This window comes from Dendropsophus ebraccatus, chromosome 2, assembly GCF_027789765.1.
Source record: "Dendropsophus ebraccatus isolate aDenEbr1 chromosome 2, aDenEbr1.pat, whole genome shotgun sequence".
NCBI lineage: Eukaryota > Metazoa > Chordata > Amphibia > Anura > Hylidae > Dendropsophus > Dendropsophus ebraccatus.
The window spans coordinates 210,127,695-210,143,092 of NC_091455.1; the positions used below are offsets into that span (position 1 = coordinate 210,127,695).

At 47.9% G+C, this 15,398-nt stretch overlaps 1 protein-coding gene across 1 annotated transcript in view; it reads right to left on the bottom strand.

Annotated features, from left to right (window-relative positions):
- The window catches only part of GLCCI1 (glucocorticoid induced 1), a 34,235-nt gene extending 19,941 nt beyond the window's left edge, over positions 1–14,294 (bottom strand). Inside the window, exons 1-2 of the mRNA XM_069960614.1 lie at positions 13,919–14,294; positions 1,461–1,612 (exon numbers count right to left, since the gene is read on the bottom strand). Coding sequence (XP_069816715.1) covers positions 1,461–1,612; positions 13,919–14,198 — 432 coding nt within the window. The 5' untranslated portion in view covers positions 14,199–14,294. The remainder of the gene's footprint in view (positions 1–1,460; positions 1,613–13,918) is intronic.
- Between the last annotated feature and the right edge of the window lie 1,104 nt (positions 14,295–15,398).

Here is a 15,398-nt window from a genome sequence, read left to right on the forward strand (position 1 = left end):
TGTGAAATATTAAAGAAGCCTCTCAAGTCTCTAACATTATCACAAAGCCTGTATATGTATGCCTGGACACGGGGGCCGCTGCCAGCAATCCTGCACGCCCATCACTCCCCCTGCGAGGAGGAGATCATGCACAAAGCTTCAGCCAAGTGTATAAGAAGGATTCAGTTATAGATCAGACACTGGCTCTCTGTATAACCACATTGGTGTAAAAAAAAAAAAAACAAACAAAAAAAACATCCAAATAGGGAACTCTGTATATACAATAGATGGGGCTGCAATATAGGACCCTCATCCATTACTCAGTCACTACAAAGAATGTGTAGAGGTGTGGGCATGTTGGTGTATTATAGATTCCAATAATAGGGTGTAATTCTTCTTTTCTCCTGCGGGGGGTGCTACAGGGAGATCTGAAGGAGCAGATAACTTTGTACCATGTCTATTCTGTGGTCTATTCTATATTGCTGTTGGGGGGCTATGTTGTGATGCACTGTAGTGTTTGGTGCTGTTGGGGGGCTATGCTGTGATGCACTGTAGTGTTTGGTGCTGTTGGGGGGCTATGCTGTGATGCACTGTGGTGCTTGTGCTGTTGGGGGGCTATGCTGTGATGCACTGTAGTATGTGGTGCTGTTGGGGAGCTATGCTGTGATGCACTGTAGTGTTTGGTGCTGTTGGGGGGCTATGCTGTTCTGCATTGTGGTGCTTGTGCTGTTGGGGGGTTGTGCTCTGATGCACTGCAGTATGTGGTGCTGTTGGGGAGCCATGTTGTGATGCACTGTACTGTTTGGTCCTGTTGGGGGGCTATGATGTGCTGCACTGTGGTGTTTGTGCTGTTGGGGGGTTATGCTGTGCTGCACTATGGTCTTCATGCTGGTGGGGAGCTATGTTGTTCTGCACTGTTGTGTTCGTACGGTGCCGCTGGTGATGTATATTCTGTTGCACTGTAACATTTGCTGCTAGAGGATATAATATGTTCCACAATGGTATATAGTTGGTGCTTTTGGGCATATTGTTGGCACTACAGGGTGTTATTTATTTCATAAGGCTCATGCATTACCATGGATTAGCTTGCAAGGCCAAAGTAGAAAAAGTCTGAGTATCCTGCTGGATGTCTAAGAGGGGCAGACTATAGGTTCAGTACATTTAGTTTGTATTTGGAATGAAAACAGGACCACACACCATGGAGAGGTGATCTGTGACTGCTACTATGAATGGTCCCTTGTTATAAGCTCAGGGGTCAGTAGGTGGTGTAACCCACAGTGGGACTGCTCTGGCACCAGCTTATCCCTCTGAGAACAATAGGTTTGGGTGGTGGAACCTCCAACATGGTTGGACACTGGAGATGGGGAGGCCCCTATACACCTTAGACAACCCAACCTGCCACCATCAGTTTAAGGTGTATGGGGACCTTAATAGATCAGCATGTAACACAGATATAACACACAGAAGCCTTGACACCTTACCTGGGTGGCTTTATCATTCATACATGAGGGGTAGTGAACATGAGGGTCCCGAGGCCAATGGCCGCTCAGGTATGGTCCAGTTATTGTGTCCAAGGAAGAAGTCCGCCTGATGGTGTTAGATGCTCTAAGTTGATGGGAACTCGACCGGTCAGCTGAGAAGTAGGGGGGAAAAAAACAAAAAACATTGTGACAATTACACTTAATTTGTTGTTTTTATAGTTTATTTCCACATATAAATTTATTTCACATAATACGGTCACCACCCCCAGGAACAGATCTGTGTCCGCAATTACAACTCCTACTGGAAATGGGGCTCAGGATTCCCATACACATGAATGCAGGGGGGTGAATTACTATATAACTTGGTGTATTTGCTGCTCAGGGGTCTTGGAAAGGCGAGTGACAACCCCTGGGAGAGGCTTCATGACATGTTGGTGACCACCCAGCTTTCCCAGGAACAGATACAATGCTGTCCTTAGATGGAAATATTGTTTTGTTTATATTTTGTACAAAAAAAAAGTAGTAAAAATAAATGAAGAAATGGTGGTAACATATGGAGAGCGGAGTTACAGCCCAGCGGCTGGGTGACTGTGCAGATACCGGCGGAAATATCTGCAGCAGACAGAGCTGCTATACGGGCGAGATAAGAGATGAACTACAACATACCCGGACTGGAAGAAGCTGTATAGCAGAGTCAAATCCCTACAAGACTAGAAAGCTGGGGCCCAAACTACAACCGCACAGCAGAGCCCAACCCTGCAAGACTAGGAAGCTGGGGCCCAAACTACAACCCGCACAGCAGTGCCCAACCCTGCAAGACTAGAAAGCTGGGGCCCAAACTACAACCGCACAGCAGAGCCCAACCCTGCAAGACTAGAAAGCTGGGGCCCAAACTACAACCGCACAGCAGAGCCCAACCCTGCAAGAGTAGAGCTGGGGCCCAAACTACAACCGCACAGCAGAGCCCAACCCTGCAAGACTAGAAAGCTGGGGCCCAAACTACAACCGCACAGCAGAGCCCAACCCTGCAAGACTAGAAAGCTGGGGCCCAAACTACAAACGCACAGCAGAGCCCAAACCTGCAACACTACAGCTGAGGCCCAAACTACAACCGAAAAGCAGAACTCAATCCCTTTAAGACTAGAATCTGGGGCCAAACTACAACAAACCAGCACAGCCCAACCCTGCAAGACTAGAAATCTGGGGACAAACTACAACGTACCAATCCCTTTTAAAGGGGTTATCCAGTACTACAAAAACATGGCCGCTTTTGCCCCTACTGTTGTCTCCAGTTCAGGTGCAATTAGCAATTAAGCTCCATTTACTTTAATGGAACTGAGTTTTAAAACCCCATCCAATCTGGAGACAACAGTAGGGGGAAAGTGGCCATGTTTTTGTAGCGCTGGATAACCCCTTTAAGCTCCATTTACTTCAATGGAACTGAGTTTGAAACCCCAACCAATCTGGAGACAAGAGCGGGGCAAAAGTGGCCATGTTTTTGTAGCGCTGGAGAACCCCTTTAAGAGTAGAAATCTGGGACCAAACTTTTGGGTAGTCTCTTAAAACAGGGAATTGTAGTTTTGCAACAGCTGGAAGGCCGAAAGGTTTCCCCATCCCCATTTTGATATTGTACAAAAACTTCTATTTGCTGGGATCTGTAGTTGCTCATCTGTAAAACGCCAAAGAATGCCTTTTTTTACCAATCACTACCACAATGGCGGATCTTCGTTGGAGTTGGCGTCACTAATCCTTTAAGGACATGTCCACTATTTCACATAATAAAGCAGAATCACCAAGTGTTCCTGTCAGCAGACCTGACAGACTGGTTGCTAGGGGACTGTGGTTACTAGGCAATGTACCCTTAGCAACCAAACCATCCATCCCAATCCCAGGATGCGGCCTTAGTCATGAAATTCTCCTCATGGAGGAGGCTTCTTCTCCGATCTCGCGCGGACTTCGGGGCAGCTTCCCAGTTACTTATCTCCGTTTACAATTTTATTTTTCAGCTTTCCGGAGATGCAACAGGTGCGAGAGCGAGGTAGAGAACAGGAAGGAAAGCGGGATTAGTCACTAGTCAGGCACCCACGACAAAAAGTATGTGTAAGAGGTACCCTGACTCCTATAACACTTAAAGGGCTAGTACAGCTGTATTATAAGGGGGTGGGGAGGGGCTGTATTATAGGATGGGGGGGTGGGGAGGGGCTGTATTATAGGATATGGGGGGGGGGGGGGGGGGGCGCTGATAGTGAATAGTCACACGTCTGACCACAGGAGATATGGACACTGCCGGGAGTCACGGTTACCGCCTGTCCCCCAACTGGGAAGGGCTGATAACTGGGGACAACAGACTGCATACAACTGTACAAACCATAGCTATAGGATACAAATCTGATTATGATCATGTTAAATGATTGTCCAGGACTTTTAAAGGGGTATTCCCACCTGGATTAGTTATGGCCCTAATTACAGGCTATGGCTTCACTAAGGTCACAGGGGTCTGATCACTGGGGCCCCCTGTAATCTCTAGAACAGGGACTCTGAAATCCTAGCTAGAGTCGTCAACGTGTGCTACCACTCCATTAAAGGGGTACGCCGGGGAAAAGATTTTTGGTTTCAAATCAACTGGTTTATAGATTTGTCATTCATTTCTATTTAAAAATCTCGAGTCATCAGCTGCTGCATGTCCTGCAGGAAGTGGTGGTTTCTTTCCAGTCTGACAGTGCTCTCTGCTGCCACCTCTGTCCATATCAGGAACTGTCCAAAGAGGTTTTCTATGAGGATTTGCTGCTGCTCTGGACAGTTCCTGACATGGACAGAGGTGGCAGCAGAGAGCACTGTGTCAGACTGGAGAGAATACACCACTTCCTTTCCTGCAGGGCTGATGATGATCAGTGGGGAGCAGACTCCTAAGGTATATAAGGCTGGCGGCTGGACCTGGTATTGCAAGTAACAGACAAGCATTGGCACCACAGCCCAGCTGATCGGCAGTAGTGCTGAGAGTCAAACTCCGCCATATTGATTTCCAGCCTATTTCCCAGAAATGGATCCACAGAACTGACTAATACAGTAAGACTTTCCCTATATTTCATTATTTTCTAAAAATCCGCAACACATCGCAGCCACAGAGATGCCGCAGACAGTCTGCCGGGATTATCAGAGGCATCTGTAGACTTGCCAGCCTCGTGGTCTCACTTCCATCTGCTCGGCAGACAGAATCTAATCCCGTGTGTGGTTACAGATGTAGCAGAGCTAAGTTTGTCAGCTGGCACAGGTCAACGTGTCATCATTAAATGTGCCCATACTTGTTTGTTTGTCTGTCGATTCCTCTTAAAGGGGTTGCTAAACTCTTCCAGTACTTATCAGCTGCTGTATGTCCTGTAGGAAGTGTTATTCTTTCCAGTCTCGAGAGCAGGAGAGGTTTTCTATGGGGATTTGCTGCTGCTCTGGACAGTTCCTGACATTGACAGAGGGGGCAGCAGAGAGCACTGTGTCAGACTGGAGAGAATACACCACTTCCTGCAGGACATACAGCAGCTGATAAGTACTGGAAGACTGAAGATTTTTTTCAACAAAAGTAGATTGAAAATCTCTGGCACCAGTTGACTTGAAAGAACACACTTTTTGATGATCTACCCCTTAAAAGGGTACTTCGGTGTGGGGCTTTTTCCCCAATCTGGCTGGGGAGGAGGTGGCTGAGGGCAACAACGTCCACTCCTCCCCCGCCGGAGTACCCCTTTAAAGTCACCCAAAGGTTACCCATTCCTGCCTTAAAGTGTCCCTGTCATTAATGTTTTTTTTCTTCCATCAATCAATAGTACAAGTGACTTTAAGAAACTCTGTACTGAGGCAAAAAAAGCCTCTTTACTCAAAAAGCTGTTTCCCAGACCCCCCTTTATCTGTTTATTATCAGGCAAAGCAGTCTTCATAACAGAGGAGTAAAGTGAAGAAAAGTTAGCAGAGTCCATTATATCCTAGGGAGCGGCTGAGGGGGATTACTGAGCAGGAAGAGCAGACAAGAAGCCCTGCTGTTTGGAGACTGTCTGGGTACAGAAAACTCAGGATACAAAGGTCAGAAAGGTCACTGCTAGTCTGGGAGATTGGTGAGAAAAGATTTCAGGAAGTGCAGGGCTGCTTTTCTCCTCTCCATGCTTCCTCATCTCCCTTGGCCCCCTCCCCTCTCCAAAAGCAGCATTTCTGTGTCCATTATGGTCTATGAAGTAAGGGAGGAGGCTGTAAAACAGCTTTTTGAGTACAGAAGGAAACTCTTGCTTAATAAAACCTATTACAGAGTTTCTCAAAATCACTTGTACTATTGATACGTATTGATTTCTGAAAAGTGACATTTAAATGACCGTTACGTTTTAACGGGTGGACAGGCATAAGCCGCCACCTCCAAGGCAGACCGGTTGCTAGGGACTGTGGTTGTTAGGCAATGTATTCCTTGGCAACTAGAGACCAAAAGTAGTCAGTTTGATTGCGCAAGACAAATTCAGCTCAGCTACACCAACCTAATGTAAACGCCATCTCCTGTAAACAGCAAAGCCGGATACCTTGCACTTACGTTGCAGATTTCAGCCCAGTCAAGGGCGGTTTTTCCTTTATCTCTCGCTTGTGACCTCTCTCTCTCTCTCTGCGAGTGTTTCTTTGCACAAAGGCCTTGGTATCATTTTCCACCCGAGAGGTGCCCCCTATTATTTTAAGCAGAAACACGCCGGGCCGCTGGAGGCATGCCCTTGTAGAGACTTCAAGCTGAAGCATGTGCGGCCTTTACGGGATAAAAGTGCGAGATGTGGAACTAAACCTTAGTGGGAATAAAATCAGCTAATAATGCCGCACATACAAGTCCTTAAAGGTGGTTCTCTAACATGGGAGAGCTGGGTGCACACTAAGTCAGCAGAGCATGGCCAGTGGCAGCCAAGATGGAGGAAACCAATGCAAACCATTACAGGTCCCCCTGCAACCACCAAGATGGAGGAAGCCTGTGCAAAGCAGTAGAGCACTACGGTACCCAAGATGGTGAAAGCCTGTGCAAACTATTACACTGCCCCCTGCAGGCGCCAAACAGCACCACCGGCAGATACCAAGATGGACCAGGCCTATGCAACACACTACCCAAGATGGAGGAAGCCAATGCAAACCTGTACAGCACTCCCTGCCAATGCAAAGACCTGTACAGAACCCCCGACAGGCACCAAGGAGGAGGAAGCCAATGCAACACTACCCAAGAAGGAGGAAGCCAATGCAAACTTGATCGCATGCAGGCTTTAAGATGGAAGAGACCTATGCAAACTTGTACAGCACTCCTGACAGGGATCAAGAAGGTGGAAACCTATGCAACACACAATAGCAATACCTAAGATGGAAGAGGTGTGATCAAACTACAGCACTTTATTAGGAATCAATAAAAACTATTACAGCACCCCCTGCAGGCCTGTACTACATTGCCTGCAGGAACCAAAATGGAGGAGGCCTATGCAAACTAATACAGCACCCTCTGCAGGCCTGTACAACATTCCCTGCAGGCACCAAGATGGAGGAGGCCTATAGATACCATTACGGCAACCACATCCCTAGTACTGCCATAGCTGCACAGGGAGGACATGCAGCCTGTCCTGTGGGAACCTGGGGTAAATTTACACACAGCAGATTTGTAGCAAAACGCAGCTTGATAAAACCCATGCAGCCGATGCAGAAACAACCCCATTCATATGAATTGAACTTGTTATTCCCTGCAGAGCATCTGCTATATATGAGGTAACGGGGGAATATGTTCTGCGGTATACAATGTACCGTGTGTCCCCAAGGACTAGGAAAAGTAAATACAACTGCCATTCAGGAGCCTGGAGAAGCTGGGTGGTGTTCACACATGAAGCAGAGCCATGACTAAGGACAATGCTTACACACCCGCCCCGGCCATTACCTTCTCTACACTGACAGCGGTTACAACCTCAGACAATAAACATCAACACTGCCATAGTAACTGCATGACGGACAAAGAGGAAACGTGCAACCGCCACATAATGCAAACCCAGAGAAGCCTGCAGAGTATTGCACAAGGCCTGGACGCCTGGGACCTGCAGCCTTGTAACAAAACTACAGAAACTAAATCATCACTTCTGGAGGGGAGGGAAGCCGGTGCACTGTGACCGGGGCAGAACATTGTACATCGCCACTGCAGATGGAGGCACCACTGTGATGGTACATTGCATGGAAAATATCCCCCACCGGTGGTCCCTGTTGTCAAGTGCAGAGCGGAACAACAAAGTGCCGCCTAATATCACCTGTGAGTATCAGATAATGGTGGAGACCGCTCAGGAGGCCAATACACCCTATATACACCCACCAACATTATATACTCTACACCCTATATACACCAAAATTATGTCCTGTACTACCTATATACACCAGCATAATATCTACTACTACCACCAAGATGGAGGAGGCCTATATACACCAGCATAACACCCTCTACTACCTATATACACCAATATAATATCCTCTACCACCTATAAGATGAAGATGGAGGAATACTATGCAAACTAGTACAGCATCACCTGCACAAGCCAAGATGAAGGCCAATGCAAACCAGAAATGCACCCCAGGCTCCTGCAAAGATGGAGGAGACCTATGCAAAGAGTAACCCCCTGAAATGGAAAAAATACGAATGCAAACCTGTACAGCACCCTCCAAACTGAGAGGGAAGAAGCATGGGAGAAAACAGAGCCTGTGCAAACAAGCAGACCACTACATGGCAGGCAAGATGGAGGAGGCCAATACAAGACCCCCTATAGAGACCAGGATGGAGGAGGTCAGTAACACCCCCTATAGAGACCAGGATGGAGGAGGCCAATATAAGACCCCCTATAGCGACCAGTATGGAGGAGGCCAATACAAGACCCCCTATAGAGACTAGGACAGAGGAGGCCAATACAAGACCCCCTACAGAGACCAGGATGGAGGAGGCCAATACAAGACCCCCTACAGAGACCAGGACGGAGGCAGCCAGTACATGAGCCCCTATAGCGACCAGGACGGAGGAGGCCAATACAAGACCCCCTATAGAGACCAGGACGGAGGAGGCCAATACAAGACCCCCTATAGAGACCAGGATGGAGGCAGCCAGTACATGACCCCCTATAGAGACCAGGATGGAGGAGGCCAATGCAAGCCAGTAAACCCCCTAAAGCCTATGAAAACCAGTAGACACCCACCTCCCCCTTGTAGGCCCTAAGATAGACAAGACTATAAAAAAAATTAGTAAGACTGAGAAAGCCTAAGCAACCCTCAACATAGCGCCCCCTGCAGCCACCAAAATGGAGGTAGCATATGACCAGATGGAGGCTGGTTGCTATGGTAACTGCTCCACTCCTCTATGTGTTTAAAGTGAATCCGCCATCCACTTCTACCAACTTTGCCCGAGGGTCAAACCAGACCCAACAGCTGGAAAGTGACCCCCCCCCTATAACATACCATATAATAGCCAGAGATACGCTATACAACCACAACTGCGTTTCAATCCAGGTCCTCTGCTTACTGTCCAGAGCAGCAGCAAACCTCATAGAAAATCTCTCCTGCTCTGGACAGTTCCTGACATGGACAGAGGTGGCAGCAGAGAGCACTGTGTCAGACTAGAAAGAATACACCACTTCCTGCAGGACACCCAGCAGCTGATAAATACTGGAATGCTAGAGATTTTCAAATAGAGGTAAACTTCATATCTCTGGCACCAGTTGATTTGAAAGAAAAAGCTTTAGCTGAAGTATGTAATAGCATTTCTCCTGTAGTGCCTGCTGCAGGGGAAGTACGTGGTTGGCCGACCTGCAGTGATCAGCTGATCAGAAGGCCAGCTCCATTACAAAAAATATATAAAAATACAGCCTGTCGTCTGCAGTGTATGACTACGGTGGGAAAAACAGTCACCTGTAGCTGGCAATGAAGGGCGGATGTTCTAGTCTATGCAAATCCTCAATGTTACCAGATCTGAGGCACTCCAGCTGTTAGCAGACTACAACTCCGTCAAAGGCCGTCAAGTGCATGCTGGGAGTTGTAGTTTGGTAACAGCTAGAGAGAGAGTATGGGGGGGGGGGGGGGGACGTTGCAGTACATCAGCCCCCACTCTATAATGTAAAATAGTATTAAAAAAAAAATAAAATTATAGGGGTTGTTAACCAAAAAAAAATTTCTTTTAAATCAACTGTTGCCAAAAAGTGCCAGAGATTTGTAATTTACTTCTAATAGAAAATCTCAACTATTCCAGTACTTATCAGCTGCTTTATGTCCTGCAGGAAGTGGTGTATTCTTTCCAGTCTGGAGAGCAAGAGAGGATTTCTATGGGGATTTGCTGCTGCTCTGGACAGTTCCTGACATGGACAGAGGTGGCAGCAGAGAGCACTGTGTCAGACTGGAAAGAATACACCACTTCCTGCAGGACATACAGCAGCTGATAAGTACTGGAAGACTGGAGATTTTTAAACAGAAGTAATAATTACAAATCTCTGGCACCAATGGATTTGAAAGAAAAAAAAATTGGTAAACAATCCCTTTAAGTAAATAAAAACAAAACAAACTCATATTTTATAAACAAAACAACAAGAGTAGAAAAATGAAAATATGCAAGGTATTTTATATTTACTAAAAAAAATTTATAGCAAAATAAAAATTTTAAATAAAAAGTCAAAATATTGGAAAAAAAATAGAATCAATAAAATAAAAAAATACTATATGCATAATGTGCGACCTCCGCACGGCGCAGTTAGGTAGCGGGCGCAGTCATTAGGAAGCGTTCTCTGGTTTCACCTCAGTAAATAGGTCCCCGGGGTTTATGAATGATGTCACTACGGAGCGGCACAGCGTTATCAGAGCGGCAGCCATCTGGGGGCTGATGTCACAGCCGCGGCAGCGAATTAAAGAGACAAAACCCCAGACGATATACACATACAGCAGAACCGAACTGGTCCGCCACCGCGTATCCTGTGCATTCTAATACCTCACTGCTTACCTGCAGTCCTATGTAAAGTCACAGAACACCATGATACTACCATGCACCAGCAGTAGCTCTGCACAGGACTAAGCTCTGCTACACCGTAGGATTTGTCAGCTGTTTATTAAGTACAAGGCAGCTCCCCCATTTAACTGTATAGTGTAAGTGCACAGATGTAGCAGAGCCGAGTCTCAGCTGTTAACCTGAAGAACGTAAAGAGCTGAGAAACGCCATCCTGCTACGTGTATGTATTCTGAAGCTGCAGTCCTATGTAAAGTCAGCCACCTGCACCCTCTTTACTGTGTTAGGGTAATGTACAGCTGCAGTCCTATGTAAAGTCAGTGCACAGTGGAGCTCTGAGTCTTATATTACTCTAGAACCCACCTGCTAGAAGCTCCTGACCTGCCCTTGACCTAGAAGTAACCAGCCAGCATCTACCCCTGGATCTCTCCGCTGCTTGACGGGACTGTTCTCGAACTTCATTATTAGCACCTGGCTCTGGAACCAGGAAGTTGCAGCCCAGCATCAGATCAGTCAGTGCCAGCCCTGCTCTAGAACCAACCTCCTCCCCGTGCCAGCACTTCTCTAGAACCACCCACCTCCTAGTGCCAGCCCTGCTCTAGAACCAACCTCCTCCCCGTGCCAGCACTTCTCTAGAACCACCCACCTCCTAGTGCCATCCCTGCTCTAGAACCCCATTCCTCCCAGTACAGCCCTGTCCTTATCCAATGGTTTATGGTAAATGCAGCACCGACTTTACATAGGACTGCAGCTATGGCCACCTGTAATACATGATCAGCGCAGTAAAAATAAAGCCGGTGGATAAAGCTGCAGTCAACGCATAGATCCAGCAACTCCACTCTGCCATATCTGTGCATTCCATTGTCGTACATTATGTGCGGATTTACATGGGACTGCAGCTGAACCAGGGAAACCTCACTCCACGCTATGAAGCTGACAAACTCTACTCTGCTACATGTGCACTGTATGACATCACACAGCATCGCAGCTTCAGCCACACTATGTATAGTAAAGATGGGATATAGCTGCAGTCCTATGTAAAGCCACACACAGTAGAGCTTGTCAGCTGTTTATCAGTCTCAGATTGCAATAAGGATTCCCTGCAGTCCTATGTAAAGCAGCATGCATCACATGATATAGCATGTAAGATTTGATGCAATGGGATAATATTGTGGTTGTGGACAATTTATCGCATTATTAACCGACAGCCTCAAAGTGTTAACCGACAGCCTCAGCTCTGCTACATCTGCCCAAACAACTTTCCTGTTGCAGCCATTGTGCTGAATCTGCACGCGCTCCACTGAGAGGAGAACAAGTGCGGACAATCGCCATGAATGAACCCGCCGCCTCCAGGGCCTTGAGCGGAGTCTTAAAGGGACGATTGAGGAAACCTGCACGCCAGGCGTCACACACACTCCCCTGCAAGCCTGAACAGCACAGCCGAGCGCTAATCCTCCTCTAAGCCCCGCTCCACGCACAACTCCCATATCCGCAGGTCACCCCCTCATATCCCAGTGCCCAGGGGTCACCCCCCTCATATCCCAGTGCCCGGGGGTCACCCCCCTCATATCCCACTGCCCGGGGGTCACCCCCCTCATATCCCACTGCCCGGGGGTCACCCCCCTCATATCCCAGTGCCCGGGGGTCACCCCCTCATATCCCAGTGCCCGGGGGTCACAGGGGGCTGGAAGCTGAGATACCAGGGGCTGTCTGGTGAGAGGCCCAGATTGTAGAAGCTGCCCATGTGCTGGGAGAGGTGGTGAAGGGGCCCAGCAAACAGCTCCTCCTATCTCAGCTTCCCGGTAAGGGATGGTCAGATCAATATGGGGGTCACTGCTTCTAGGTGTTGAACTGAGTTTGTGATCGATCGGTAATGAGAACGTGCAGAGACTGCTGCAAAACTACAACTCCCAGCATGCCCTGACACAAGAACATTACATGTGAAAGCACCTGTTCTAGAGTCCTAGCAAATCCTTATATAACTAAACATATTCTTTCTTCGATAACTACAAGTGCCAGCACCTCTAGATCCCTAGCACGGCCTACCATAGCAAATGCATAGTTCTAGAACTACAAGCACAGCTCTTATTCGAGCCCTCTAGATCACCAATAAAGATTTACATTACAAAGGCAAACACTGTAATAGAACTAGAAGTTCCAGCACCTCTAGATCCCCAGGTACAAAGGCAGGCGCAGTTCTAGAACGACAAGTGCCAGATCCCCAGCACGGCCATACGTCACTAATGCAAGCACTGTACTGTAACTACGAGTTCTAGCAACTATTCTAGACTCCTGTGTAGCCTTATATTACTAATACAAGCACTGTTCTAGACCTTCAGGCCCTCATCACAGCTGTATATTATAAATGCATGCTCTGGATACATAACAGCATACAAGCATCTGCTCTAGACCTCCAGCTCCCCAGCATATAAGAACGCAAGCATTAGAGCGCCAAGAGCCAAAACACCTAGACCCTTAGCAAAGCTCTATATGGCTAATGCACAGACGGTACAAAGGCCAGCACAAGTTCTAGACCTCCAAACATCCAGCAAAGCCTTGCATTACAGATGTGTGCCATTCTAGAACAAGTGTTCTAGGCTTATACACATGCCATTCTAGAGCCAGATCCCCTATACTAAATTACAAAGATATACACAACCCTAGAACTACAAGTGTGCCAGTACCTGTTCTAGACCTCCAGATAAGCATACAGGCTTACAGTAAACACCGCTTTAAGCACTTGTTCCAGACCTCCAAGTACCATCACAAATACAAACACTGTTCTAGAACTATATTGTTCCAGCACCTGTCCTGGATCCCTCGCAAAATCTTATATTACTCTAGAACCTCCTGACCTGCCCTTGACCTAGAAGTAACCAGCCAGCATCTACCCCTGGATCTCTCCACTGCTTGATGAGACTGTTCTAGAACTTCAGGTATTAGCACCTGCTCAGAAACCAGGAAGTTGCACCCGAGCGCCTAGTGCCAGCCCTGCTCTAGAACCACCCTCCCTACCAGTGCCAACCCTGCTCTAGAACCACCATTCCTACCATTTGCAGCCCTGTTCTCGAACCACCCTACTCCAAGCCTGCTCTAGATTCACGCTCCTCCGAGTGCCAGCCCTGCTCTAGAACCACCCTCCTCCCGTTCCAGCCCTGCTCTAGAACCACCCTCCTCCCAGTTACAGCCTGCTCTAGAACCACCCTTCCTACCAATCCCCCGTCCTGCTCTAGAACCACCCTCCTCCTCAGTGCCAGCCCTGCCCTAGAACCACCCTTATCCACCGGCTGGCAGTTGTAGTGCTCCCAGCATGCTCCGGGCACGCTGGGGGTTGTAGTGGTGCAGGAGTCACTGTGGCAGCATGCACCCCCGTCCGGTAGGAGCGTGCACAGACTAGCCGCGGGCTGTAGACGTGTGCCTGCCGGGCGCCATGCTGACCTCACCGGCCGCCGCTCACCTCTGCTCCCGGGGGACGCCGCGTTCCTCCGGTCCGGGGACGTGCTCCTCCTCCTGCGGGTCCTGGCCGCCTCGGGGCTGCTGTGAGGCAGCGGAGAGGGCGGGGAGGGACTCGGGGGCCCCGGCTCGGTGTTGCTCCCCACAGAGGCGGACGGGGAGCGGCTGGGGCTGCTGTGCAGGAGCTGGTAGGGCACGGTGGCCCGGATGGGCTGCAGGAGGCGCGCGGAGCCGTTCGGAGGGGAGCCGGAGCCGCGCTTCACTCGGGGGTGAGTGGAAGACATGACGGCGGCGAGATGCACGCTCTCCCCCGCCACCGCCGGTGACGCAGCTCGTCCGCGGCCCCCGAATGGCCGGCGACTGTCACACAGCGGAGAGGAGGAAGGGGGCGGAGCTCACGGCGGCAGGCGGCGCGTCATAACCAATAGGAGGGCGGATTCAAATCCTGACGTCGGGGTCCCGGCCAATGAGAGGGAGGCGAGCAGAGAGGGGCGGGGCCGAGTGGAGGTTGTAGCGTAAAATAGTTCAATGACGTCAGCAAAGTAAGCAGGAGGTTTAATACACACGTTATAGTGCGCATATGCTGCTACTACAAACCGTATACAGTGTGTATGTATATATATATATATACCATGGCCTCATATTATACACACGTTATAGTGCGCATATGCTGCTATTACAAACCGTATACAGTGTATGTATATATATATATATACCATGGCCTTATATTATACACACATATAGTGCGCATATGCTGCTACTACAAACCGTATACAGTGTATGTATATATATATATACCATGGCCTTATATCATACACACGTTATAGTGCGCATATGCTGCTACTACAAACCATATACAGTGTATGTATATATATATATACCATGGCCTTATATTATACACTTATATAGTGCGCATATGCTGATACTACAAACGTATACAGTGTATGTATATATATATATATATACCATGGCCTTATATTATACACACATATAGTGCGCATATGCTGCTACTACAAACCGTATACAGTGTATGTATATATATATATATATATATATATATATATATATATATATATCTCCATGGCCTTATATTATACACACATATAGTGCGCATATGCTGCTACTACAAACCGTATACAGTGTGTGTATATATATATACCATGGCCTTATATTATACACTTATATAGTGCGCATATGCTGCTACTACAAACCGTATACAGTATATATATATATAGATACCATGGCCTTATATTATACACACGTTATAGTGCGCATATGCTGCTACTACAAACCGTATACAGTGTGTATATATATATATACCATGGCCTTATGTTATACGCACTTATATAGTGCGCATATGCTGCTACTACAAACCGTATACAGTGTATATATATGCCATGGCCTTATATTATACACACATATAGTGCGCATATGCTGCTACTACAAACCGTATACAGTCAGGGGCGTAGCTAGGGGTTCAGTCT